At 51.7% G+C, this 27521-nt stretch overlaps 3 protein-coding genes across 12 annotated transcripts in view; 2 read left to right on the forward strand and 1 right to left on the reverse strand.

Annotated features, from left to right (window-relative positions):
• Positions 1–19147, forward strand: part of RTF2 (replication termination factor 2) — a 42418-nt gene extending 23271 nt beyond the window's left edge. Inside the window, exons 6-9 of one of the 2 annotated variants that reach the window (XM_058686038.1) lie at positions 14176–14289; positions 17237–17291; positions 17401–17496; positions 18658–19147. In XM_058686038.1, the coding sequence (XP_058542021.1) occupies positions 14176–14289; positions 17237–17291; positions 17401–17496; positions 18658–18836 (444 nt within the window). In that variant the 3' untranslated portion in view covers positions 18837–19147. The remainder of the gene's footprint in view (positions 1–14175; positions 14290–17236; positions 17292–17400; positions 17497–18657) is intronic. The other variant, XM_058686040.1, reaches the window with a different exon arrangement.
• Positions 1–23051, reverse strand: part of LOC131485979 (beta-1,3-galactosyl-O-glycosyl-glycoprotein beta-1,6-N-acetylglucosaminyltransferase 7-like) — a 46111-nt gene extending 23060 nt beyond the window's left edge. For 5 of the 9 annotated variants that reach the window (XM_058686037.1, XM_058686036.1, XM_058686034.1 and 2 more), the window contains exons 1-3: positions 22706–23049; positions 2337–3363; positions 1158–1253 (exon numbers count right to left, since the gene is read on the reverse strand). In XM_058686037.1, coding sequence (XP_058542020.1) covers positions 1158–1253; positions 2337–3303 — 1063 coding nt within the window. In that variant the 5' untranslated portion in view covers positions 3304–3363; positions 22706–23049. Of the gene's footprint in view, positions 1–1157; positions 1254–1857; positions 3364–9647; positions 10525–22705 lie in introns of those variants that run through there. The other 4 variants (XM_058686032.1, XM_058686030.1, XM_058686029.1 and 1 more) reach the window with 4 other exon arrangements.
• A 40-nt stretch (positions 23052–23091) lies between these two features.
• LOC131485981 (protein FAM209-like) lies at positions 23092–24931 on the forward strand. Its single transcript, XM_058686041.1, has 2 exons — positions 23092–23419; positions 24583–24931. The coding sequence occupies exons 1-2, from the start codon at positions 23171–23173 to the stop codon at positions 24844–24846; spliced, it is 513 nt and encodes a 170-aa protein (XP_058542024.1). The 5' UTR covers positions 23092–23170; the 3' UTR covers positions 24847–24931.
• Positions 24932–27521: the final 2590 nt, after the last annotated feature.

Genomic DNA, 27521 nt, shown 5'->3' on the forward strand with positions numbered 1-27521 from the left:
CTAATTTGTCTACAACCTGTTTCTTTGAGATCAGTCCTTTAAACAGCTGGGAAACTGGGTGAACCTGGTTGATTTTGTATTTCTGATCTACTGTGACTCAAGCCCGAGGGGCCACGCCTAGACGCGCTATTAAAATCAGTGGTTGTGTCTGTGCTATTTTCTTTGGTGGTTGGGAAGCTGCGTGTAGACAGAAAGGCCAGGCCACGTGCCTGGGAGAGAGGATGCTGTGCCCCAGCCACCTGTACACACGTCTGCCCCGCTCTTCCTGCCTTCTCTGTCCAACACAGTTTGCGGCCCCATAAAGATCAGACACCTTGTTTTTCTTTCCTCTTGGGCTCCCAGAGCGTGCACACCTCTCCCTACCGGACTTGTCCGCATGGTGCTGTGACTGTTCTCCCGTCACCTCTGCTCCTCTCAGCCATCTCACCCTGGGCGGCGGGTGGGTGGGGAGAGCGGTGGGGAGAGTAGGCGTGAATGGCAGGACCAGAGGCCGGTTCTGGGTCTCCCACTCCCTAGGCATTTTCTCCCAGTGGCTGGGCCTGAGTCTGCAGTCAGCTGCTGCTTTTCCAGCCTTTTCACCAAAGAGGGACACTGACGTCCCCCACCCCAAGTCTGTTCTGTATTGTCCTGGTAACTAAAACCACCGGGACACCAGACAAAGGGGCAAAAGAATTCACAGCTCCCAGGGAGAGTCTCCTGAGGGCAAAGCAGAAAGACCTTCCCTTCAGCAAGAGTTTGCTGCCAACCTCTGAGCTCTGGAACGATCGATCGATCGCCTGCATTTCTCACTGGTCTGCTCTGGTAGAGGTCCAGGGAGACACAGCTTTTTTAAAATAAATGTTTAAGTTTGAGTTCTAGGGGCAGGTGGAAGAAACCCGCCAGCTTGTGTATTTGTATCTTAAAACTTTTAAAGTTGCAGCCGAGTTGTGTGTTCACTTTGTGAAAATTTATCAACCCAAGTACTTAACGATTTGTGAGCTTTTCTCTCTAGATATTATAAATAAGAAGTTTAAAAAAAAATTGCCCCATGTAATTGGAAACTCACGAATCCCTTCACTACTTCTGCTAACGATCGTCTCCCGATGTTATCCAGGCAGCAGTTGTATAGTTTTCATAAAATTGGAAGGCTTTTGCTTTTGCTTTGGTTCGAGTCTTACCTTTACATCCATCGTGAACACTTCCCTCCTCGTTCCTCCATTTAATGGCTCGAATGTCTCCTTCCCAGACAGCATCAGGTGTGGCTCCCGGGGCATCTAAGGGGGAAACAGAACGAGCATTACAGCGGGCAGGCAGCTGCTCGGCCCTAGGGTGCCAGCTCTTCCTGGCCGTGCTCCCCCCACCCCAGATGTGGTCGTGGGAGAAAGGTGGAGGGAAGTCCAGCCCTGCTTCGAGTGCTACGCCTTGGGGGCAGGCGGCGGCCGTGGCCAAGGTCTTGTGTTCCGGCTTTCGTTTTCATCCCTGTCTCCACCCTAGTAACTTCCTGAGTGCATCTAGTGCGCCCTTGGCATGATGATGTTGGGTTTCTCCATAACAGCCCTCTGAGGGGATGTGAAAATAGGATTTTCAGTGGATAGGACAGATTAAACTAAGATCCTAATCGATTTCTGCTGGATTCAGTGTTTGCACGGTCATCTGGACCGATTATAACCATTCAGACTTGAAGCCACATCAACTTTATACAAAGAGAAAGTAAGTCCACTTAAGGGAGGCCATCAGACTTCCCTGTCTCAGAAAACCTACCTGAGGTATCATGTTTGCCACCCCCAAAATTACTACTTGTAATGTTTTCCATTCTTTTTTTTAATGTTTATTTTTGAGAGAGCACAGGTTGGGGAGGGGCAGAGAGAGGGGGACAGAGGATCCGAAGCGGGCTCTGTGCTGACAGCAGAGGGTCCGACGTGGGACTCGAACTCACGAACCATGCATGAGATCATGACCTGAAGTCGGATGCTCAACCTACTGAGCCACCCAGGCACCCCTGATGTTTTCCATTCTTAAAAGGGCCCCTAGCACAATGTCTGGCCCTCGTAGGTACCCAGCGGTATTTAATAAGTGAATGAAGAAATGAAGTTTCTGAAGATTTGTGCTCAGATATTGGTCATACTTCTTTCTGGAGAGGGAACAAAAGCAGCCGGGCCGGTTGGGCGCGTGGCCCTCTCTCAGCAAACCTGAGACTCCTAAAGACCCTCCCGTACTCCCCAAAGTGGAAGAGGTCTTGCAAAACGTAGAGCTCTTCGCCAAGCCGTGGTAAATCGTGAAATACAATTTCCACTTACGAATAAGCATCTGTTGTTGCCTCTGATCTGAACAGACGCTGTATCGCTGGATGTTCTTACCTTTCAGTCGGTTCAGAGTCACCCAGTAATGCTGTTCTGGGCTCTGGACGTCTCTGGACCACTGGAGCAGGTCTTTTGCGCGGATGTCCGTCAGTACAAATTCTACAAACTTCCTCGTTAGTACGTAGTAAGCGCTTCCAAAATAAATTGTTAAGTTATGGGGTGGTTCATCTTTGAATCTCCTGTTTGGAGATCCGTAGATACTTCCTTCAGGGGTGAATTCAAGACGACTTCCACTTGTCTCGGATGTAACGTTTGGTGGTTGGATTACTCCAGGAGTGATGTTTTTATCAGTCCATTTGCTCCTGATGTAGCGTATGATTTCTTTGTTGGTTTTGATTGGAAAGTCGTGTCCACAAAGGTTAAGGACATAGTTCCACTGAAATTTGGAACGGACCAGATCTCTCATGCAAGTAAGATCTGCCTGCAGTCTTGTAAAGCCAGTGTGGGCCACTCTTCCTCTCTTTGATGAAATAAAAATATTTTCAAAACAGCTCACCAGGGTTTGCACAGCACTCTTATACTTCTTTGGGGCCTTTTTGTCAACATGAATACAGTAAAGGTTTTGAGGCACATAAATAGACCTGAGCAGCTGCACAAACATAGCCAGGTCCTTGTGAGTAGTTACGATATATGCCAAAGAGAAATTGCCCTCTTCTGCAGACAAGGGTCTGGTTATGAAATGCACCTCCTGGGAAATCCTGGAGCAGTTTCCTGGTGTGCGCAAGTGAGCAAGTATTTGAGAACCGTGAGGGTTTTTACAAAAAGTTGCAATTTGAGGGGCGGCCTCTTTCCCTTCAGATAAAGCTGAACACAGTTCATCTGGATAAAAGCCACATTCCACCGCTGCGGGATAGGTGGACTCCTCGGGTTCCTCCGGAGGTGGATCCCTTAAATAAAGGAAAATGCACACGCACACGGCTGTGCACACGAGGAGTCCGGGCTTCGTGGCCCGCAGCTGGCTCATGTCTTCAGCTCCAGGTGCCTTCTTATCACCACCGCTTGAATTTCTTTCCCTCTAGGCTTCCTAGGAGAACAACAGACAGATTCAGGGTGGCATAACTCTCCCCCAGCCTGCCGCTTTGCCGAAGTACACGTATTTAAAGCACCAAGTGTGCTCAGCTTTGTAGACGTACGTGCCCGCGAAACCATCACCGCTATCGCCAGGACACATGTCCCCCCCCCCGCCCCCCCCAGAGATTTCTTGTGCCCCTTTCACTCCACCCGCCTTGCACCCTGTCTCTGGGCAGTCTCTGTGCCCTCTCTGTCTCTGTACATCAGCTGCGTGGTCTGGAACCATATAAACAGAGTTGTAGACTGTACTTTTTGCCTCTTTTCACTTTGGGTAATGATTTTGAGATTTCATGCAGCTCATTAGATTTGTGACCATTCTTTCCTCCTTATTGCTGTGCAGTACGCTGTCTGTCCCGTGGGCAGGCGACAGTCCGTTTATCTGTTCATCTGTGGAAGGACACGGAATTGCTCCCACTGTTGGGATATGACGAGGTGCCGTAAGCTTTCGTGCGCGAGTCTTTGTACGGACGTTTTGTTTCTGTGTTTCAATAACTCTTCCAAAAGGGATAGTCCTTAGTACCAAAATGTAATGGTTGCTGGTTAGGTGACTTGCTGACGCAGAATTAACAGCAGTGCGTTCAGATTATTGAAATATATCAGCCTTTGGGAAAACTGAAAAGGTAGCCGCAAAACGTGGTTTACAAAAGTAAAAAGATCTGCCGTGGTTCTTTGGTTTATTGGCCAGCGCGTATTCACCCGTACGTAACGTGGTGTCAGAACTGAGTACAGCCATCCTGGAGGGACTCGGGCCACACACGGCACTCGGTGAGTAGCTGTTTACCATACATAACGCTACTGTGGATCTCTTCACATTTACTGACTTCACAGAAAATCCTGATGACTGCTTCACCAACCTCATAATTATGAGGTTGCTTGATTAAGGCTTTCTTTTGGCACAGTAGGGTGATTAGTGGAAGGATGTTCTCTTCCTTTTAAACACAATTCTAAATTAGGAGCGATGGCAGTTTTACAAAAATAGCCCTTAGTAGAAACTTCTGGAATGTTAAATGAGCAGGCTTTCGGGGTGATGTTAACAGGACCTGCGTTTTTGCTTCCCTGGGGGCAAATACCTAAGAGTGGAACTGCCGACTGCTGTCCAGAGTGGTTGTGCTGTTTCACTTGCCCGCAGCAGTGGGAGAGCTCCAGCAGCTCTGTATCCTCGCCCGTGCTTGGCGTGGTCAGATTTATTCATTTTAACCATTCTGATAGGTATATGGTGCTGATTCACTGCGGTTTCACTTTGCATTTCCCTGATGTCTCAGGATGTTGAGCATGTTTTCATGTGTTACTGCCCTTAACGTTGGCAGGTTAAAAAAAATCTCAAATACTTATTTTGGACGTGAATAGTGTCCTGTTCTACGTTATGCAGACTTCATTTTATGCTGTTATCCTGTATCATTTTATAACTCTTTCCAGTAAAGGAAGCAATATATCAAGAGAATTTGTTCATCACAGAATTTGATTTGTTGAAACGAGTTTATGAATTTTTTAGAGAAGGCTTCCTTGATTAAAAACAAGATGTCTTTACCTGATAAAATTATTTGGTAATAATTTAGTTGCCTTTCTGGGGTCCTGTAGAAATGCACGAATAGGTTTAATAGGAACAAAGGTGACCCAAGGCGTTTTGATTAATTATTTTTTTATTAATTAATTATTAGTGCATGCAGGGAGCATCCTTTCGAATTTAGGGAGAAGACTGATCATGTAAGATGTCGACATTATCAGTAACTATTTTTTTCTTGCTTATAAATCCTGGCTCCTGATTTCCATAAAAAGTCATATCTCTGCCTATTGCTGTTTTTTCTGTTTTTTAAAAAGCCCATTTGCTTTTGAGCAGTGTTTTGTCTCAGATTGGACACTAGTCCCTTCCCTTCCACATCATTATTTCACATGCCATTGGGATAAAGCAGTGACTAGGCAGCATTTTGAGCTATCCTTCTCTTAAACTTTGAGCTAAAATTGTAAATGCTGATTGTGGACTGTGAATTTAAAGAATGTACTTATTTTCCCTGTGGTTTTCTTTTTCACCCATCCTGCTTCAAAAATAAAAAGCAGCCACTGCCCAAATATGCCAAGTTTTTTTGTGCCAGTTTGGTAAATGTTTGTTGATTGCCCCAAACGTGAAACCTTATGATGTAATTTTGAAGACATTTTTATAAATTATATAATACAGTATTATAAATTATATAGTACTGTATTCACTGTAATTGACACATTTCATATCTGGTCTCTAAACAAAACCTGTATCATAAAAGGAGAAATTCACTAGGGAGGAAATACCTTCTTGAAATGAAATCAAAGCTTTTGCCTGCTTTTAATAATTTTGGTTAGGGGTGCCTGGGTCAGCATCTGACTGTTGATTGCAGCTCAGGTCATGAGCCCAAGGGGATCATGGGATTGGCCCCATGTCGGGCTCCTCACTGAGCATAGAGCCTGCTTGAGATTCTCTGTCTCTCTTTCTCTCCCTCTCTTTCCTTCTGTCCCCCTCCCCCACTTGCACTCTGTCTCTAAAAAAAATAAAATAGGGGCGCCTGGGTGGCTCAGTCGGTTAAGCGCCCGACTTCAACTCAGGTCACGATCTCGCGGTCCGTGAGTTTGAGCCCCGCGTCGGGCTCTGGGCTGATGGCTCAGAGCCTGGAGCCTGCTTCAGATTCTGTGTCTCCCTCTCTCTCTGCCCCTCCCCCGTTCATGCTCTGTCTCTCTCTGTCTCAAAAATAAATAAACATTAAAAAAATTAAAAAATAAATAAATAAATAAAATAAAATAAAATTTTTTTTTGGTTAAAGGGAAACCACGTGCCATAGTTTATTACATTTAGTATGGAGAGGAGGTTTTGGAGGTTTTCTGGCTTGTCATCTTTGGTTTTGTTTCTAGGCTTGTGGTTAAAGTAAAACATTCTGGTTTCATCATAGAAATGTTGTTGGCCTCACTCCACTGACAGATTACACCCCGTGTAAACCATGGCTCTGCCACAGGGAATTAGATTTTTTCAGTCGTTTATGATAATTGAATGAAGACAGGTCCCGCGTGGAATCCCTTGTCCTTCGGGCGATACCTGGGCTAAGCGGTTTATGTCCCCTCTGCAGAGACAGGGACGCGAGCTGGGCTGTGTTCGTCCGCCGCCTTCCTACCTCCCGGTGTTAGTGCCGTGCTCACGGGTGCCCGGGTAGGTCCGCCTTCCCGCTCGCGTTCCCTCTGGGATTGAGAAACCGCTGTGCCCTAGGTGCCACGTGCAGCGGGGACCAGGGTCCCCAGCAGATGAGCTCCGTTGTCACTGCTTCGCCACAAGCTCTTAAAGGCAGTCAGACCAGCCTCCCAGATGAAGGCCCTGGAGCCCCCACTGCCGTGGCTCCTGCCGTGGCTCTAACCAGCATCCAGCGGGGACCCCGGAGATCCCCGTCACCTCTGTCACCTCTTGGGGCGTGCCGGCGTTTCCTCTGTAGCCGGGGGTGGGCCCGTTGTCAGCGTGGCGGACGTGTCCCGGCCTTGATTCTTGGTGACTTGTGACGGTTCTGTCTCTAATGTGAAGTCCGCTTTTGTTGCCATAATGAAAATGGAATTGTTAACACGTGACTTTTCTCCCACCGAACTCATTTCCAAGACGCGCAAGTGGTGGGGAACACGCAGCTCATTAAAAAGCGCAGTCTTACTGATTTCCGAACCGTTAGTTTCCTCCACGCAAAGTCATATTTAAGATGTTTATTTATTTCAGAGGCTTTAGGAAAGAGGGGTAGCTATCCTTGGGTGTCATGCAGCAGACAGGCAGGTTCTCTGTCCGGACCGGACCCATTTTTAGCGCTCCGGTATCCTGTTTGTTCACGTGTTACTGAAGTCACAGATGGTTGCTAAACGTACTAATTTGTGCGTGCGAGGGAGCGTTCTGTCGGTCACTCACGTTCTCTTCCCTGGGCCTCACGTTCCCTGAAATCCTTCAGCCCTCGTCGCCAGAGGCCCAACGCGCTCAGTGCAAAGCAGAGCCAGGTAGCCTCCACACCAGGCGCGGTGCTGGTGAAGGTCACGCTTTGAGCTCACTGAAGACACACGACGTCCGAGGGGTAGTGGGGAGTCTCTCCCGGTAGAAGTCGTGACCAAAGTTGTGGTTAAGGATGGTGTTTAGATTGTTTTCCCTTATAGAATGCTAGACCCCACACAGTGACAGATGATTTGCTTCTAGTTCTCAGAATGGAATTGTGTGGCTTTTTATGTTTTTGTCCAAGCATAGAATACGTCCGAGAAATTATTTCAGAACACATTACTGCCCTAATTATTAGACCAGGTGTGTACATTTTTTTCTTCTTTTCTTCATCCATCCACGGTCCCCCCTTCCCCACCCCACAGCGAGCCTTAACAGCCGGAAACACAAGTCAGCAGCACGGGTTCGGTATCGTGCGTTACCACTAACGCTTTCTTTAAGGGCAGTCATTTTGAATTTGTTAGGACGGATCTAATTTATTATAAAGACTTTTCCGGGGGTCGGGGGGGCTCCTGGGTGGCTCGGTCGGTTGAGCGTCGACTTCAGCTCAGGTCATGATCTCACAGTTTGTGAGTTTGAGCCCCACATCGGGCTCTGTTGCTGACCGCTCAGAGCCTGGAGCCTGCTTTGGATTCTGTCTCCCTCTCTCTCTGCCCCTCCCCTGCTCACTCGTCTCTCTCTCTCTCTCTCTCTCTCTCTCTCTCTCTCTCTCAGAAATAAATACACATTAAAAAAATAATAGGAAAGACTTTTCAGGGGAGTTGACATCCTGTATAAACAAACTCTTTTAGTTTTGTTTTTGTTTTACAGAGATAATTTCTGTGGGTAAACAGATAATGAATGGGCATGTCTAAAGATGAACTCAAAATATTTTGCTGTATGTTCTAGAATATTACTGTTTTAGAGCACTTACATTAGCTTACCCAGATTAAATGATTTAGTCTCCGTTTGCTGGACTCACGATGCGGTCCCCTAGGAACACCGGGACGGGGGTCGGGAGCAGATAGGTGGAGCCCCCACTGAGCCTGGCTGGGGGAGGTACTCGGCTTGAGCAGGACTGGGGCGCTTAGTGTTGACCCCCAAGACCGTGCCTGCCAGCGCTCTCCATTTACTGCAAGTGTGTCTTTAAAATGTCACTCTAGCCACAGCAGTAAAAATTTGGTATCTGTTATTTTTGTTGTCTCTGGGCTCAGAATGATGCCCAACACCCAAGTTAGACCATTAGGTTTTCTTAAACTATTTCAACTTACAAGAGCAGACTAACTTTGAATTGGAACACTGTCCGACTGGCCAGTAACATAGATGTCCTAGTCACAACATGCGTGCATTTTCCAGCCGCTTTGATACAAAGAGGAAAAGTCCATTTCAGGGCACCTGACTCAAAACCACAACAGAAATAACATTAGTATGTTTGGGCTCAGAATGAGGCCTGAGCGTTTGGACGTGGCCTTGAGGCCGACTTAGTTATTGTCTCCCGTGTGAGGAAAGAACAGATGGTGGCATTTTAAATTTAAAACTCTAATCGCATCCTTGAAAAGACTCCACTTTTGCTGTCTTCGGCTGAAACGAAGAGTAAGGACTGTTTGAGAGAAAAAGATGCCTGCTACGTCTGCATTTACAAATATGACTGGGGGCGCCTGGGGGCCTCAGTCAGTTGAGCGTCCAACTCTTGATTTTGGCTCAGGTCATGATCTCACAGTTGTGACGTCGAGCCCTGTGTCTGGCTCCTCACTGTGAGCGTAGAGCCTGCTTGGGTCGGTCTCGCTCTCTCTCTCTCTCTCTCTCTCTCTCCCTCTCCCTCCCCTCTGCCCCTCTCCCCCGCTCGCTTGTGTGCACACTCTCTCAAAAAATAAAAATAAAACTATTACTGATACTTTTTAACATTCATTTATTTTCGAGAGACAGAGACGGAGCGCAAGGAGGGGAGGGGCAGAAAGAGAGGGAGACATAGAATCAGAAGCGGCTCCAGGCTCTGAGCTGTCAGCACAGAGCCTGATGCAGGGCTCACACCCATAAACCGTGAGATCGTGACCTGAGCCGAAGTCGGACGCTTAACCGACTGAGCCCCCCAGGCGCCCCAGTACTCCTTTTTTTTTTAAGTAAGTTCCACACCCAACGTGGGGCTTGAACTCATGACTCTGAGATCAAGAGTCGCATGCTCTGACCGAGCCAGCCAGGTGCCCCTAAAAATGTTACTGATACTCCAATATTTCTGTTTTAAAAAACCACAGAGGAAGCAAGGAAAAGCATTTTAGCAATTGTACCTGCTCAGCGTCTGCCATTTGTGATCTGTGTGTAGTTAACGAAGCGTTTACCAAAAGCCGTTCTCATGTTCCACGGGCTGAAACGCTGGCGGTGTCCGTGCCCAGCCTGGATTTTCTCTTCCGTCAGTTGCTTCTCTTCCCTCGGCTCCCGCTTAAATCATATGAACAGAGTTGCTTGGCAGGTTTCGTTACCCCTCCGTCCCTGGAGGATTTTGTTCTTGTTGATTCTGACTGGTAGGTTGAAAAAGAGTCACGCTTGCTTCTCTGAGTGTTTCTTCAGGACTGGATCGCTGCCTCACAAAACAGGAGACAACGGCCATAAACACCTGGTCTGGATGAAGGGCCGCAGAGATGCTGGTGTTCTGAAAGCCGGGTGGAATCCTGGCAGTCGTGGGTCAGATTCCATAAATGCTTTGAAAACTAGGAGGCCAAAGTTGGTTATCTGATCCTTTTTCATTAAAGGGATCAATGAAAGTCACTTAAAAATCTTGGGTGCTTCCTGAATAGCGTTGGGAACAATCCAGGTGTTTCAGCCCCGCTCTCCAGAGGGCCTGAGTTCAGGGACGCAAGCGAGCCTGTGCCCCGTCCCTGTCCTCCAGCTCCTCCGGGGGGGCCGTACCACCGCTCCGCCGTCGGTGCCGCTTCCGTTCTCCGCTGCTGGATGCCGGTGCCCTTAAGCCCTTTCCCTTCTCTGGTTTCAGAGCTTCTCTCTTTCGCTGCTGTCTCTTCAGGCTTACCACAGACAGGCAGATCTATCAAGAAGAGTGAAGCCAAGGCACCCGGGTGGCTCAGTTAAGCGTCTGGCTTCCACCCGGGTCATGGTCTCGAAGTTCGTGAGTTCGAGCCCCGCGTCCACGTCTCTGCTGGCAGCACAGAACCCGCTTCAGATCCTCTCCCCCCGCCCCTGCCCCTCCCCAGCTTGCACTCTATGAAAAATAGACGTTAAAAAAAAAACAGGGACGCCGAGATGGGAATCGTACACGGTAGCTACTTCTCCCCTGGCCCGTGTCCAGACACTTGAGCTCGATTTACTCGGTCAGACGTGACAGAGGGAAGCACTGTTTTAAAAGTCAGTACACACACACAGGCACATGTTCACTTATTACACTCCCCAGAGTACTGCTGCGGGAAAGAGGCTTGTGTGATGGAGACAAAGCGAGTCCCACAAGTGGGGTTTCTGGGCCAGAGACGCATGCCATCGGTCGCTCAGTGCAAATGCCGTTTGGAAGGACAGTGACTGAGGGACGGCTTCCGTTTGTTCGTCTTCTGAATACACAGATAGAGCAGCGCATTACCCGTCATTCTACCTCTGTTCCGCGGCACTTCCCTACTGGCTTTTTCCCCCCAGTGCTTTAGAAAAAAGGTAATATCCGGAGGTCATATGGTTACACAATTTGTAGTCTTTTTCTTGCAGCATAAACCACTTTCTACGTTGTCAGAAACTCTAAACAATTGTCTGCTTCTCCTTTCTAAGAATGCATTATGATTTATCTATTTTCCCCATTTTTTGGACATCTAAGTTATAAGTGATAAAAGGAAGCAAATTTAAGATAAATACATGATTGGGGTGCCTGGGTGGCTCAGTCAGTTAAGCGTCTGACTCTTGATTTCAGCTCGGGTCATGATCCCATGGTGCATGAGTTCGAGCCCCACATCGGGCTCTGCACTGACAGGGCGGGGCCTACTTGGGATTCTCTCCCCCCTCCCCCCCCCACCCCTCTTCTGCGCATGCGCACTCTCTCTCTCTCTTTCGAAATAAACTTAAAAAAAATAAAATGCATGATGTCAGCTGTGTAGTAACTGTACACATAGAAAAATGCATTTGAAGGAAAATATGGTTGTTTTTTTACTTACACTATGTGTTACTTTATAAGCAGAGAGGGTCAGTCCTTTTGAGCCACCTATGTCTTTGCAACTCCCCTCCCTTTCAAAAGTGACCCTCCCTCGACCCTTCAGTCCACAGAGAACAGCCACGGCCACAGCTACATCCACTGTGGATGGAAGTCTTCCTGCCCTGGTTTCACTTGTCCCCAAGGGGTAGACCATTCGCCCAAGTTTCTGGGGCCAGGCAGAAGCCTGCCAAGGTCAGGCATGCCCCAAGAGCAAGTGACAGGACCTGTAGCCAGTGGGAGGGTCCCGTGCCCAGGCTCTAGGGGACAGCCCTGCTCAGGTCCCAGCAGTTGAGGCCTTGAGAGCATGGGTTTGGTATTAATGGATCTTTTGAATTTGGGAGAGAAAGCAAGATTTTTAGTATGAAAGGCTCCCGACTTTTTATTGTTAGTGGCTAATTCAACTTTAAAGATACAACTCGGGGTACAACCCACCACAACTGTATGTAGCACAGGGTCCACAGTCCTATCTAGACAACCAACCAGTCACACGTAGAGGAAAGAGACGGTTGACTGCCGACACGCCAGGAAGGGGGTTGCCGAGGAACGATGGAAAGCAGGTGCACCAAGCCTGGAGGGGGGAAGGAGGAGGGGGAAGGCTAGCGGGACAGATGGGGACTCCTTTTGCCTCCTGTGTGCACGCTCGGGAGGGTTCTTGACGCTGTGGCCCCAACACCGCTGAGCCCTATCCGCCGCCTGATTCTGGTCCTGAGGATCCCTTTTTATTTCCTACCCAAGAAGGGGACCCCCCCCCCAAGAGAATCCTCTCCCCAAATCCCCCACGGTGTTGGGGCTTCCCGGGGGTCATCCTGCAGAGCCTGGAGGCCTCCCTGCACTGACGGCGAAAAGCAAGCTCCTGTTCTTCGAGGCCGTCCCAGCCCGGTGCTCTGGCGGCACCCCCTTGTTCCGTTCGTGTGGCTTCCCTGTGGCCTCGACGGCACGCCTTGTGGGCCAAAGGAGGGTCTCTTCAGTCGTGGCACCTCCCAGATGCCCCTAGGGAAGGAGCTGCTGTGGTCCTGTGTGGTTTTGGAGGCGAGCAGCACAGTAAAGACCGAGCTGGGGCAGCAGCTGAGGGCTCAGCACGGGCTGGCCGGCTCCCGTGTGTCGGGAGGAGCTGGGAAAGGCTCGGCAGCGTTCAGGAAGAGGGCTTCATGTCTTGTCCCGTGCTGAGAATGTGTTCTGTAGGAGATTCTGGGTGCCGTGGGGCCGTCACGGTTCCCGTTCCGGGCAGGGTAGACTTTCCAGGAGCCCCTGAGGTCTGCGCAGAGTCGTGCTCACGGCTCACGCGTACGGCGGTCCGGTAAGGCTGTGTCGCCAGGCGGTAAGGGACAGAGACTCAGGCAGAGTCGGGAGGAGCCTGTGCTCTCCCCTCCGCGAAAGGGCACCTTCCCCAGCAGAGCAGATGCGGCCACACACGTGCGTGCGAGGTTTCTCCCGGGGAGGCTCGTTGGAGACACAGACATGTGTCCCGGAGAAGGGCCTGTGCTGGTGCGGGCAGCTCTCCCACGGGAAGACGCGCACTGGCCGCGGCGGCCAACGCTGGTTGACCGGTGGGTGCCCAGCCCTGTGCTGAATCCCCTGCGTGGTCACCCTGAAGTCTCGCCCCAGCCCGGACCGCGCCGGGAGCTCGTTTTACTTCCCATTTAGCGGAGGAGGTAACCGAGGCCCAGAGAAGCCACCAGTGTCTCTCTCTGCCTGGGACCCACACGAAGAGGAAGACGCCACCAAACAGACGCTGGCCAGGATCCTTCCCTGAGCAGGGCGGGCTCCCCAGGCAGACCCCCTGTGGCAATAACAATGGGCAGCAGCCTGTGCCCCCAGACAGGTCTCCCCCCTTCCGCCCCCCCCGCTTCCTGCTGGGACGGAGCCCACTCCCCTCACTGGCCCTGTTCCCGGACTCCAGAGCAGGCTGCCCAAAGCAGGGTTCCCCACAGGCAGCGTCCGCATCGCCTGAGAAGACATGAGAAATGCAGGTTCCTGGGCCCCACCCTAGACCCCGAGTCGGACACCGGCCCGGGGTCCCACGAGGCCTGGAGATTCTGACGCAAGGTCGAGTTCACAGCCCTCGGCTCCGCCTGGAAGGGGAGCTCTGCGGGCCGCTTCCCGTCCAGGCCGGGCTCAGCGGCGAGCGGCACATCACAGGCTCTCGTGAAGTCAGTCATCGTGAGACAAGCCAGCAGGTGCCGCATAAATGTGGCTGATGATTCCTTACACAGGCTTTTCCCGAACGCCCCCCACGTGCTAGGGGCTGTGTACGGGGCCCTCCTCCTGCACACCTGGAGGTCCGGTCCCTCTAGGACGTAGAGGTCCGGCGGGGAGACCTGTGTGGCAAGCGGCCCGACACAGAAAATGCTGGGAACCCTCCCGAAATCCAGATTCGCAGACGCCAGAGACTAGAGGGAGGCTGAGCTGCAGGCAGGCCCTTTCCGAGCCGGCCCTCCCGGGCCTGCCACGCTAGCTCCACACGCAGAACTTGGCAAAGCAGAGCTTGACTCAAAAGCTGGCTAAGCTGAGATACAGGCAGAACACTCCAGGAATTTCCCGGGGGTTTGCAGAGCGGTGGTTGGGCACGGGCGAGGGTCTCAGGGGTAGCTGCCCTCCGCGTGGTGACAGAATGTCCTGTTTCCTGCCCTCTCCAGTGCGGGGCTGCCTTCCAGGAAGACGACGTCATCGTGCTCAATGGCACCAAGGAGGATGTGGAGACGCTGAAGGGAAGGATGGAGGAGAGACGGCAGAAGGCGAAGCTGGGGAAGGTAATGCGGCCCTCGCGTCTGCCCCTCACCTTCCGGAGGCTTCGGCCGCCTCGGCTTCGGGGCCAGTTGCAAACCACCGAGCGGCCTTGCTGGCAGCTGCTGGTGGGCGTGCCGCGATCGAGGTGGCTTTCGCAACCTACGGGGGCCGGGGCTCTGGAAGGACTCCCGTCGGGGCTCGCGGTACGGGCAGGGCGGTTCTGCTCTCCTGCACTCAGCTTCTTCATCGGTGACCTGGGGGTGGCGGTAGCTCCTGCATAGGACAGGTGTCGTCAGGAGGGGAGAGGGCCAACAAGGTGATGCCCGAGGGAGGGGCAGCCGCCAGGGTCGCTGCGCCGTCACTGATGGTAAGAGTCCGTGCTGTGTGTGCAAAGTTTGTAAAATAGAAGCGGAAAGTTACCGTCACCCCAGCACCTCTGGGGAGTCCGTGCTGCTCAGGTTTGCAGAGGTCCCGGGAGTCCCCCAGAGGTGTGGGTGGGGGGCCCGACCCCGGAAGCCTGCGATCCCCACCCTCCGCCGAGGCACTTCCGGGTGGCAGGGAACTAAGCAGCCTGCCCACAACTAGAGCCCCCCTGGCCTCCCTGCGCCCTGTGCCGGGGGACTGGCTGGGAGTGTGGTACCACCGCTCGCGGGGACGGAGGCCGGTCGTGTGCCCAACCGCGGCGACCGAAGCTCTGGGTGGATGTGCCACGTGAAGGCTCTGTTTTGTGACCCTGGGCTTAAAATCACATTCCACAAGCAGTGGATTCATTGCTTAATGAGCTGCCATAACGACCGGGCTGAAAACAGTTTATAGGCTAAGAAGTCTTTCGATGTGCCATCCATTCTGCCTCCTTTCTTAAAGTGTTTGCGGATGATCCCTGTGGCTTTTCACGAATAGCAAATTTTTCATTCTTTAAAAAAAATGTTGGGGACACTTGGCTGGCCCAGTTGGTCGTGCGTGCGACTCTTGATCTTGGGGTCATGAGTTCAAGCCCCACGCTGGGTGGAGAGATTACAAAAAAAAAGAAACAAAAAAAAATTTTATTTAAAAAGTTAAAAATAATAAAAAACTAAGTGAGGTTCAGGGTAAATGTGGGAGAAATTTTGTGATTAGAACTGAGTCAAAGGAGGGGTGCCTGGGTGGCTCAGTTGGTTAAGTGTCCAACTTCAGCCAGGTCACGATCTCGCGGTCCGTGAGTTCGAGCCCCGCGTCGGGCTCTGGGCTGACGGCTCGGAGCCTGGAGCCTGCTTCCGATTCTGTGTCTCCCTCTCTCTCTGCCCCTCCCCCGTTCATGCTCTGTCTGTCTCAAAAATAAATAAACGTTAAAAAAAAAAAAAATTTAGAACTAAGTCAAAGGAATGCTTGAAGTATTAGAGAATTTGTTGCAGTAGCCCGAGTGCATAAAATCATGGGGGAAACCCTCTGTGTGGCGTGCATTTACCAGTGACGTAATAGTTAGAGATTTTTCGGAGTTGTTGTTGTTTTAATCATAAAAGGGAAAGGAACTCTGGCATGTAAGTGCACGCATTCTGCACTGGCTTTCTGAATTAACTAGGATTTCGTCATCACGAGAACAAAAAGAGAACACAGAAGGCTCGAGATATTTTAGACGATTTCCAGAAAGGAGCTGCTCGTTTTCTTCGTTGCTATCATTGACCCAGCTCAGTTTTTAAAAAGCACAAGAGGGAAGAAAATGTGTTTCAGAGGAAGCTCTGGTGTTTGTATGGTCGTTAACCATGTCACTTCAGTGAGTCGTCTCCTGTCCCAGGCTTCCTGCCAAAGTGTTCAAAGCCCAGTGGAGTCAGCACACCCCTCTCCGCAAAATACTCACCGCAGGTTCTGGGAATGCCTCTGAGATACTGCTACCAGGATACCAGAATGTTTCCCAAATATGCTCACAGCTGAAAACAAGATAGAGCACGTCCTGACTTCTCTTGCTTTTTATATAAAGCCTCAGCTGTGAACGAAAGGCTTCAAAATCGGCAGTTGTCAGTCTTTTCCTAAAGACCAGGTGTTACCTTCACGGATTTGAATGCATGCTTTGAGCATGTGAAATGAACAGGAAGTTTTTACATTTTGTACAGCATTACAAGTCCCTCTGCACGTATATATTACAAGTTCAAGGCCAGTGCCCGAGGCCAGTCCACGCTTTCTACTGAGGGGAGCCTTCTGAAGTAGTTGGGTTGTGTGTCTCTAGTGCCACCTTTTGGATGCTCTGGAAAATGGCGTGTTAAATTCTCTGAATAAACACAGTTCTGTTTGTGCTTCCTGTGACTCAGTTCTAACACGGCTGTGTGATTTTAGAATGGTGAGTTTCATTTGGAAAATTTTTGCTGCCCAGTATAATTATTATGAGTGATGGAATTTTGGTGCCTAAAAATCTAACGGGTAATCCAGAGTTGAGATTTGGCTAACATGCCTTTTAGTATAGCCTCAAGCCGTTTTTTTTTTTAAGTTTATTTACTTTAGTAATCTCTACACCCAACATGGGCTCGAACCCATGACCCCAAGACCCCAAGACCGAGAGTCTCAGTCTTCGTCTGAGCCGGCCAGGTGCCCCCAGCCTCAAGTCTTTATAGTTAAATAAACAAATATGAAAGCGGTTTGACAACTTTGAAGAAGTTACTGCAATGGGTTCGATTCGGTCCATGTTTCTGCTGGTGGGACTTGATGTTCCCATCTGTACTTTGGTATTATTTGTAGCCACCCTTGACGGTGTTAGCCCTGAAATCTGGCATCTGAGACTTTTGAGAATGTGATTTCTGGAATATAAATGCAGAGCTAGGCAGGCGTCTCCAGGTGTATTCCCGAGTGACGCAGAGGTGCCTGGCTGGAAACACACACCGTTACCGTGGTCTCGAGTCTCCTCCAGAACGTGCACCCGCCCTCCACACACTGCAGCGGCCTGTCCCGGGGCACAGCCACACTAGCGCAAGCACAGCTCCAGTCTGCTCTTTCTTTTTACAGAAAGCAAAGAAACCCAAGGCGGTAGAGGCTGTCTCGAAACCAGATGTCAGTGAAGGTAAGACGCTTAAAAAGGTCCTCATTTGAGCAAAAATAAGGCTGTGGCGCTGTTCCTTTAAAAAGTATATGCTTTTGTTTTTGTTTGCCTGACTGTTCTTTTTTAACAGAATCCCCAGGCCCATCAAAAATTAAGACAGGGAAGCCCGAAGAAACCAGCCTCGATTCTAGAGAGAAGAAAGCCAGCTCAGCTCCCAAAAGTGCAGGTGGGTCCTGTGGAGACAACAGGGAGCTGTTCAGAAAGCTGGTCAACCAGCTGGTTATGTCACGGTCTTTCTTGGAGTGAGTTGGAAAGCTCAGGGTCGTCCGAAGTCACGTTTCTGAGTAGCTCGTTGAGCCCTCTTAGAGGTGAAGAAACAGCCCCTCTACCCCAGGGTCGGCCCGAGGGAGGCTGGGCACGCGAGCCAGTTGTCTTCTTGCCGGGTGTGCCTTTGGAATCAAGCTCCTGAGCCCGCACAGAGAGCAGGACCCTGCTGCGGACACTGGGTCGGGTCGTGGCCCGGCGCTCAGGGCGTTGGGCGGAAATGTTCCTGATCCCTTTAAGGCTCGGGTGTTATGTGCATCCCGCGTGGCATTCAGAGCCAGCCCTTCTCCTGCCTCTTGACCAAGTGTCAAAGGGCTACTTAACACACAGTGCAGAATTCAGTGCATTTCTCCTCATTGCCTTTAAGAGAAGATATGTATTTCACAAAAAAAGAAACACAGATTGGGGTGCCTGGGTGGCTCAGTCAGTTGAGCATCCGACTTTGGCTCAGGTCACGATCTCACGGTGGGTTCGAGCCCCGCGTCGGGCTCTGTGCTGACGGCTCAGAGCCTGGAGCCCCCTTCCGATCCTGTGTCTCCCTCTCTCTCTGCCCCTCCCCCACTCTCACTTTGTCTCACTCCGTCTCTCAAAAATAAATACAAAATGTAAAAAAAAAAAAAAAGAAACACAGATTGATTATCAGGTAAAAGAATGTGTAGTCTTGTGCTGTAAGTAGCGTCCACGGTGGTTAGCGGATCCAGTCCCCGCCTTACACGTAGCGGCCACCTGGCCTGCCGTAGGTGGCCCCGCCTCCTGGGACTTCCGTTCCTGCCCCCTGTTGAAGGAGGCAGAGAGCACCCCCTTGGGAGGACGATCTGGTTTACATCGTTCACGGGGCGGGGGCCAGAGCTGAGAAGGCAGCAGACGGTTACTGGTGTGGTTTCACGTGGTAGATGTGAATCCAGCAGCTTTAAGGAGCGGGCATCGGGACGACGGCTTCCACCGTATCCGGGGGAGGTGGTGGCAGATTCCCGAGACAGACAGACGTGTTTCCTGTAAGAGTGTGGTGCTGGGGGTGACCTGTGGTCCCGACCCTAACGAATCTGGCTTCTCGTTCTTCCAGCAGCAAACGGGAGCTCTTCCGGAAAAGTCGGGAAGCCTCTGTGCGGAGCCACAAAGAGGTCCATCGCCAACAGTGAAGAATCTGAAGCTTACAAGTCCCTCTTCACTTCCCACAGCTCCGCCAAGCGCTCCAAGGAGGAGTCGGCCCACTGGGTCACCCACACGTCCTACTGCTTCTGAAGCCCGTACTGCACCAGGCGCCCCGCAGGCCCTACTGGGTCTCCGCGGGGGCGGCGCTGTCCCTTGTGCTCTGCTGGCCATTGGCATGTGTGCGGTGGTGAAGTCGCCCTCCCAGACCTCGGAGCCGGCGTGGTCGCCCTTGCTAGCGAGGGGCGCGGGTTCCCCTGGTGGCCGTGCCGGCACCTGCCCGCCCCCTCCCGCAGGCCCCGCGCCCGCTTCCCCCTATAGATGCGCCTGTCCCCTCACCGCCCAGAAAGATGCATGGGCTGCACTTTCTACGCTGAAAATCATTAAAGACTCCCGATTCCTCATGGGTGTGTGAGTGGCTCATTTTGACCAAAATTCTCATGCTTTTGCTGCCAACAGTTAAACAGGCCAAGAGAAACTGACCTTTACAAAGAAAGAGCGAGTTTTAAATTTTTTTTTTTTTTCAACGTTTTTTATTTATTTTTGGGACAGAGAGAGACAGAGCATGAACGGGGGAGGGGCAGAGAGAGAGGGAGACACAGAATCGGAAACAGGCTCCAGGCTCCGAGCCATCAGCCCAGAGCCCGACGCGGGGCTCGAACTCACGGACCGCGAGATCGTGACCTGGCTGAAGTCGGACGCTTAACCGACTGCGCCACCCAGGCGCCCCGAAAGAGCGAGTTTTAAACGCACTGTGCCGCAGGTGTGGTTGAGGGAGCTGGTCCGTGCCGGCAGAGGGGAGCGGGGCCTTGGCCCTCGAGGTTCAGGGCAGCTTCCTTTATCGGTTTCAAGACAGAAGAGAGGACACCTGATGTTTTGCCACAGAATGAAACACATCTGCCTTTCCTCCATCTGTCTGTGTTTTCTGTCTTCTGTCTTCCGTAATGTTCTGGTAAGGGAATTGCAGCCTTTCCATTGATGGTGATCAGAGCAATCCCATGTCCTACGAATTCCTTTTTCTCCCAGAAGATGAAGGGAATTCTATGTAAAATCGGTGCGTTTTACCTTTACCTGTGCTCTGTGTTGACATCAGTCATTGAAAGTTCCCGTGAGACAGCAGATGAGGAGCCGTGAGTATCCAGGTCTCAACACGGCCTTCTGGCCTTCTGGACCCAGTTGTAGCATGGACGTGATCGGCTGGTTGGTTAACGGCTGGTCCAGGGCCCGGCTTCCATTAAAAGGAAGGAAACCGCGCTGGGGGAGGCCCCGGGACGGAGGGTCCTGTCCCCAAGTTCTCTGCCTCTACCTGGTGGGAAGTTTAGCCCCCGAGGAGGCATCCATACTGTGAATAGAGAAGGATTTTCATCAGAATTCCATCAACATCGGGTTTTGTTGTGGACTTCTCCAGAACAGACCTGCATTACCCGTCTTCTACCCGTTGCCCCTGTTCCACAGAGCCCAGTTAATCCATTTCTTAGTTATTGCCCGTCTCCTTTTTCCTTTTGTTATTGTTAACAATCAGCACCTTTCTTAGTTGGTTAAGATTTCTTTTATCACAAGGAGTTTTCTCATCTCACGAAGAAAACTTGATTCATTGGTCTTCTTGTAGTCAGGTGTCACTAATTACAGCTTCAGTCATCACGAGGCATTTTATGTTAACAGCCATTGTTTCTGCCAACTTCGATTCCCCTGATTTTAGCCTTAATTTTATTTTGCAGCGATTACTTTGTCCGGTTTTTCCCGGTGACCCGGTCACAGTGTCCCCAGCATCAGAACTTGAACGTCTCAGCCCGCCCTGCTTCCCCTCGATCAAGGTCACATCCCAGCTCTGCAGGTCACTCCCCCCGCCCTCCCCCCCACCCCCCTCCCCGGGGTGCCCCAGCCTCCCCCCACCTGCCTCTGGCCTCTGCTATACTCTGCAGTCTCGGTCCCCTGAGGCTGCCCCGCCTAGAGAGCCCCGCAGCCCCCAGAGAAGAGCTTGCTTTGGAGATTCCTTGAGTGTCTAGCAAGGCATCGAGTCCTCAGAGGCCCGAGGAGCCGCACCTGCACCTGGTTAAGGCGAGGACAGTGTAACCTTGTCCCCCTGGGCGGGATGCCTGATCTGCTGGAGAAGGAGAGCAGGCTCCCGGCTGGCTCGGGGCTACCGTGGTCCTGAGCGCTCACCCGAAGGGCTGAGCACCTGACGGTCTATCTTCGGGGCTCAGTGACCCGAGAGAGGGGCCGGTGACCAGCGTGCCTTCCCACAGCACCGCACGCATGGGCACAGCTCATCTGTCAGGTCCTTTGTCTCCCACCAGTACTTGCCAAGCGCTTAAGTCGGCTCAGAGGGGTCAAGTCAGTGGGAGCCGAGCAAGGGTTCCCGCCCCCGGCCCCGGCCACTTTTGTAGCCAGGAGGGCCATGGGAGGGGAAGTCTCCAGGCTGCTTAACTCTTATTGCCAAGAACTAAAGTTAGAGCCTCCCCAGGATGAACTGAGACAACGCCCACTTAACGCCATGAACCTATTCTTGCCCTTTGACCCAAAGAGCATTTTGGCTCAAAGATCTTCTGGGGACACCTGGGGGGCTCCGTCTGTTGAACGTCCGACTTCGGCTCCGGTCACGATCTCGCGGTTCGTGGGTTCGAGCCCCGCGTCGGGCTCTGTGCCGACAGCTCGGAGCCTGGAGCCCGCTTCGGATTCCGTGTCGCCCTCTCTCTCTGCCCCTCCCCTGCTCACACCTTGTCTCTCAAAACAAGTAAACATTTAAAACAAAAGATGCCTATACCTTGCCTGCTTTTCTACTTGTCTTTTACTGAAAAGTGCTTTAGATTCTGACCAGGATACAAACCCCAACAGTGTGATTCCTGTCATCAAATGTCCATAAACGTTTTCAAATCAGAAACCGCCTGGGACAAAACTTGCTGAGCACTCCCGTTGTTCGGTGTCGTCTGTGTAAATCAAGTCTCTCTGCCCCTCACTACATCACACCATAAGATTTTTTGGGGGGGGCGGGTGACATAGAACACGGGGTGCACGCAGACACGGGGCCACCCCAGATACTCGGCCGCCGTAACTGAGCAACGGGGGTGACTCTCCCACGAGAGCCACATGAGGCTGCTCAGGAGAGAACAGGACGGAGCGTCTTCCCAGGATGAGCCCCTGAGGGCCACGGGGCACACCCTCTAACACACAGCCAGACACCGGCCAGCCGCTCCCCGAAGGAGCCCCTCGTGAGGAGTGGATTCCCTTCACTGCCCACCTTCTAATCAGCCCTTTGGATTTGCACCTCTGCCCGCCCAGCGCAGACCGCCTCCTGCAGGAAGGCCCCTGCCTCTCCAGCGGGCTGTGCACAGGTAGGCACCGTCTTCCCCCCGTGGTTCCCCCGACGAGACTTCTCGGTCACTGCCCAGAGCTCAACCCAGCTTGAGGCACCGGGACGGTTCCCAGGGGATCCCTTGATGACATTCAGAACATTTCATTCCCAGGCAATGAGTCCGTGAGTCCGACGACGCGGGGGAACAGGTGCCAGCCTCGTGTTGCGTTGCACGAGATTTTGGGGGTTCGTGTCATTTTAAAACCTGACGGCTTCCATTGTCACACGGGCTGGGTCCTTGTCACCTCAGCGTCCTCAGTCCCCTCTCCCATTTACCCGGCCACCCCCTCCTTTTTCGGGAGAGCCTTCCCGCATAACCTAACCCAGCACGGGCCCCTCGTTCTGTTCTCGGAAAGTACTCTGTTCTTATCACCTTTGGAATGAAGTACTTTATATTCTTGGTTAACCCAAGCGGTGTGCACTCAGCAACGATCCACGAGTGCAGGCGGGCGGCAGAGACAAGGGGTGCGGGGACTGAGTGTGGCCACCATCTGGCTCCAGCCTCGAGCGGCCCCGTGTTCCCAGATCATCCCTATTTTCAAAGGGAGCCAGAAATCTCGGCTCTAAAAGCGGAGCCCCTCCCAACATTTAAATAGTGGCAAATACTTACTGCTAGAAACGCCGCGGAGGCCAAACGAAACACATCAGCGGCCCCCAGTTCGTGGCCTCTGGTTCAATACCTTCCCCGGTCGCCTCTCGGTGCCACAGGGGCACGTGCTGGGTCTGCCCTGCTCACCACCGCGTCTGGATCTGAGAGGCAAGAGACAGAAACAGGTGAGGGCCTCTCCCGGTGGAGCCCCGGGCTCGGAAGGAATGTTCTGGCAGGGAGCTGGCGTCCCCCGGCTGCCCGTCTTCTCGCTCTTGACCGCCCCTCGGAAAGTTCTCCGCCTCCTTCAGGCCTCACTCCCGGGCAACCGCTGCGAGCCTCCTCATCGCCTAGCCTGGAGCCGTCACAATGGCCAGGGCGGCCCCCCGCCTCTGTGACATCACCAACGGCCCAGCCCTGGGCACCCAGTCTCCAGGTGCAGGCACACAGACCCACCATGAGCTATTCCCTCCCCCGCCTCTGCTCACCATGCGGACGCTGACATGGGTCTTGTTCTTGCCTCTGTGCCTCTCCTGCGGCTGTGCCTTCATGTTCACGTCTCTGAGAGAGAAAGCCAAGGAACCCCAGGGCAAGGTGCCTTGCGGAGGGCACTTCCGGATCAGGCAGAATCTTCCAGAGCACGCCCAAGGCTGGCTTGGGAGAAAATGGCTCTGGCTTTTTTTTGTCGTCGTGCTGTATGTGATACTAAAGTTTCGAGGGGATCGCGAGAAGACTAAGGTAAAAGGGTGGGAAGGGTTTCCATCGCACCGATTCGGTCTCAAGACGCGTCCGCCCCGGAGAGGCACGCCTTCTAGTAGGTTCCGCTCCGGGTCGTGAGGCGGAACCGAGCCGGAGGCGGGGCGCCCACCTCACGGTCCTGCGAGACGTGGGCACATCCATGTCCTGACGTGTCCTTAGGATGGCAGTCCCCAGACCCCCGGGGGGATGGGCTACCGATTGAGGACGGCCTCCTGCTCATGGGGCGAATGAAAGCTTGGCCTGATACTCATCCGGTCAAGTGAGTCTTTTCAAAGGAAGGATAGAGTCGGGAACTTGGCGTGTTTCGGGTCAAAGTTACTCTCAGAGACACCTTCACCGCCAGGTTCGTTCCCTGATTCTTGATTTCCCTAGCGTCTGACTTCTTACAAGTTGCTGAACTGGGGGCAGGTGGCGTCATCGTCCCCAGTAAAGGACAAGGCCGGTCGTGAAGGGGTAAAGGTGTGAAGAAGTAACAGGTCCTTCCTACAGTGGCTGAACAGCTAGCTCTCAGTCGGGGAGAAGGACAGAAACACGGCACGTTCTCTGTTAGACAGCCCCGACACTTCGTGGCACTGCGTCCAGACCGGTAGAGCAGCGGTTGGCAACCCTTTTCTGGAATGGGCCAGCTGGTCGATGTTTTCAGCTCCGGAGCCTGTACGGTCCCCGTCGTAACTCCTCAACTCTGCCGCGTTGGCCTGAAAGCAGCCTTGTGTAATGTGTAACTAAATTGGCAAGGCTGTGTCCCAATAAAGTTTTATTTACAAAAACAACGGGAGGAAAAAAAGGGAGAGAGAGAGGTTAGAGTGGGAGAGAGCCACAGCATAAGAGACTCTTAAAAACTGAGAACAAACTGAGGGCTGATGGGGGGTGGGAGGGAGGGGGGGGGGGTGAGGGGCATCGAGGAGGGCACCTGTTGGGATGAGCACTGGGTGTTGTATGGAAACGAGTTTGACAATAAATTTCACATATTTAGAAACAAAGCAAAAACAACGGGAGGTACGGATTGGGCCCCAGTTGGCCAATCCCTGGCCTCGAGTGCCATGCTGGAACCATCCTTACTGAGGCCAGCCCGACTCTCTTGGAACCGAGTGGAAGCCAGCAAAGTCAACGGTATCATTCACCCTGCATCTCTTTCTTGACAGGAGCAGAATCCTTCTGGGCTTCGAGGCTGCTCATTTCGCTCTCCGCTGAAAAAGACTCAAAATACTTCCCCCAGCAAAGACTATGCGTTCAACACCTTAACCCAGCTCGAGGTGGACCTTGTGAAATTTGTGTCCAAGGTGCGCAACCTGAAAGTCGCCATGGCAGCTGGCGGTAACCCCAAGCTTCAGAACCTGGAGGCGCCTGCGGACCCTCACAATAACATCACCATCTATGAGATATGGGGGGAAGAAGACTCTGAATGAATGGATTTATGTGTCAGAGGAGGAGAGAAAAAGCTGAGTGTTGACAGACCCTATGTAAACTAATAAAACTATTCTGAAGAAAAAGGATATTCTCGAATGTGACACCTTCCCCCCTCCTTTCTTTAAAAAAAAAAATTTTTTTTTAACGTTTATTTATTTTTGAGACAGAGAGAGACAGCAAAAGTTGGGGAGGGGCAGAGAGAGAGGGAGACACAGAATCTGAAGCGGGCTCCAGGCTCTGAGCCATCAGCACAGATCCCGATGCGGGGCTCGAACTCACGGACCGCAAGATCGTGACCTGAGCTGAAGTCGGACGCTCAACTGACTGAGCCCCCCAGGCGCCCCCCTCCTTTCTTTTTTTTTAAACTGGGGGGGGGGGGGATAAATGTGAGACTGGGGCCACAGCAGTTCCTGTGCTGTTCTTGCTCTTCTCGCCTCCTCGAGAGCAGGCAGAACACGGCGACGTGGCGGCAGAGGGTGGCGTGTGTGGCTGCGTCGCTGGGACCCCGATGGGATGACGGGCTTGGGGGAAATGCGGAATGAGCTGCCGATACCGTTTTCAGAGCTGCTGTCTTTCCAGGAGCTGTTTGCGCAAAAGACGGAGCCAAACTTTATCCTCCTAATTTATTACAAAGTCCAACTTCAGTTACGGGTGTAAAAGAAAGTGCTGGGGGGGCGCCCGGGGGGCTCAGTCGGCTGGGAGTCCAAGTCTCGATTTCGGCTCCGATCATGATCTCGCGGTTCCTTGGTTTGAGCCCCACGTCGGGCTCTGTGCTGACAGCGCGGAACCTGCTTGGGATTCTTTCTCCCTCCCTCTCTGCGCCCCACCCCCACCCCTCGCAATCTCCCTCTAAATAAATAAATGAATAAACAGACATTAAAAAAAAGAGAGAACGTGATTGAATTAAGGGGGGGGTGTGTGTGCGTGCATATGTCAGGGAATGGTGGATTCTAGAATCATTTGATTTTCTTACCACCAGAAAAGTCTTTTTATTCATTCCATCTCATGGATTACACATACTGACTTTTTCTTCTACCAAACTAGCAGTTATATATGTCTAATTGGATTAAGAAAAACAGAGAATTGATCTATATTTTCAGGGTAATTTGAATAAGCTTCAGACGAGCTAAGCAGAGATTCCCAAATTAGTTGATATGAATGTTTATAATACTTATTAGGGGCGCCTGGGTGGCTCAGTTGGTTAAGCGTCCGACTTCGGCTCAGGTCACGATCTCGCAGTCCGTGAGTTCGAGCCCCGCGTCGGGTTCTGTGCCGACAGTTCGGAGCCCGGAGCCTGCTTCGGATTCTGTGTCTCCCTCTCTCTCTGCCCCTCCCCAACTTTTGCTGTCTCACTCTGTCTCTCAAAACTTGATAAATGAAAAAAAAAATTATGATACTTATTAAAAATATGGATATTTTCGCATGTTAGGGTAGCTAATGGAAACTACACGTACCTGAGGCTGTTCAGTTAGCTTACTGACCCCCTGATCTAGGTCAGCACATAGTTTTATAGATGTGCAGGTGCAGCCCAGGAGAGAGAAGCTAGCTGGGGAAGACCATGGAGATTCCGTATTCCTAGTTCAGTCCAAATTAATGTGTGCCTGACAGAGGAGTCCTGAATCTCCATCAGTGAATCCCCATCGTTGGGGCAAAGTCTTCAGGCTCTGTCCCCGTGTGTGTGGGAGTCAGACCTCAGACAAAAGCCGCCCGCCCGTCTCTTCCCGTCTTGTCATTCCTGACACTTTACTTTTCTCGTCTTGACCTAACAGGACGGGGAGAAATGGAAGGAGCTGGGATGACTCCAGTAGTCTGAGTTTTTCAAGCAACTGGGACTATATGAGTTATTTTCATGGCACACTGAGGACATTCAGATAAGCAAAAAAATATTTGGGTTTTAACCTGTGATCTCAATATGGCACAGACTGTGGAGGTAATCTAAAAAGCCAGGGGTCAATGAACCATAGCTCACAGGCCAAATCGAGCCTGCTGCCTGTTTCCATACTACCCATGAGCTAATAATGGCATTTATTTATCTATTTATTTATTTATTGCTATATTTTTAAGCAACTTTCTTTTTGGGGGGGTTCTGTTTTGTTTCATTTTTTCACACAAGCATGGAGCCCAATGTGGGACTTGAACTCACAATGCTGAGATCAAGACCTGAGCTTAACCGACTCAGCCACCAAGGTGCCCCTGGCTTTCACATTTTTTTAATTTTTTAATTTTTGGAGAGAGAGTACACGCGCTCAACTGGGGAGAAGGGCAGAGGGAGAGGGAGAGAACCTCGAGCAGACTCCACGCTCAGGGCAGATCCAGATGTGGGGCTCGATCCCACGACCCTGGGATCATGACGTGAGCTGAAATCGAGAGTCAGACGCTCAACCGACTGAGCCCCCCAGGCGCTCTTGGTTTTTATATTTTTAAATGATGGAGAAAAAGATGAGTAATATTTCATGACATGAAGGTTACACGAAATTCAAATTTCCGTTCATAACTTTTATTGGCACACAGCAACACCTGTTCATTTCCATATCGCCTAGGGCTGGTTTTGTGCTCAATGGCAGTGTTGAATTATTGCAACCGAAACCCTATGACCCACAAAGCTGAAAATGTTTACTGACCGGCCCTTTATAGGAAGTTTGCCAACCCCTAGTTTATTCTAATCTTAGTTACA

The sequence above is a fragment of the Neofelis nebulosa genome, chromosome 9 (assembly GCF_028018385.1).
Source record: "Neofelis nebulosa isolate mNeoNeb1 chromosome 9, mNeoNeb1.pri, whole genome shotgun sequence".
Taxonomy (NCBI): domain Eukaryota; kingdom Metazoa; phylum Chordata; class Mammalia; order Carnivora; family Felidae; genus Neofelis; species Neofelis nebulosa.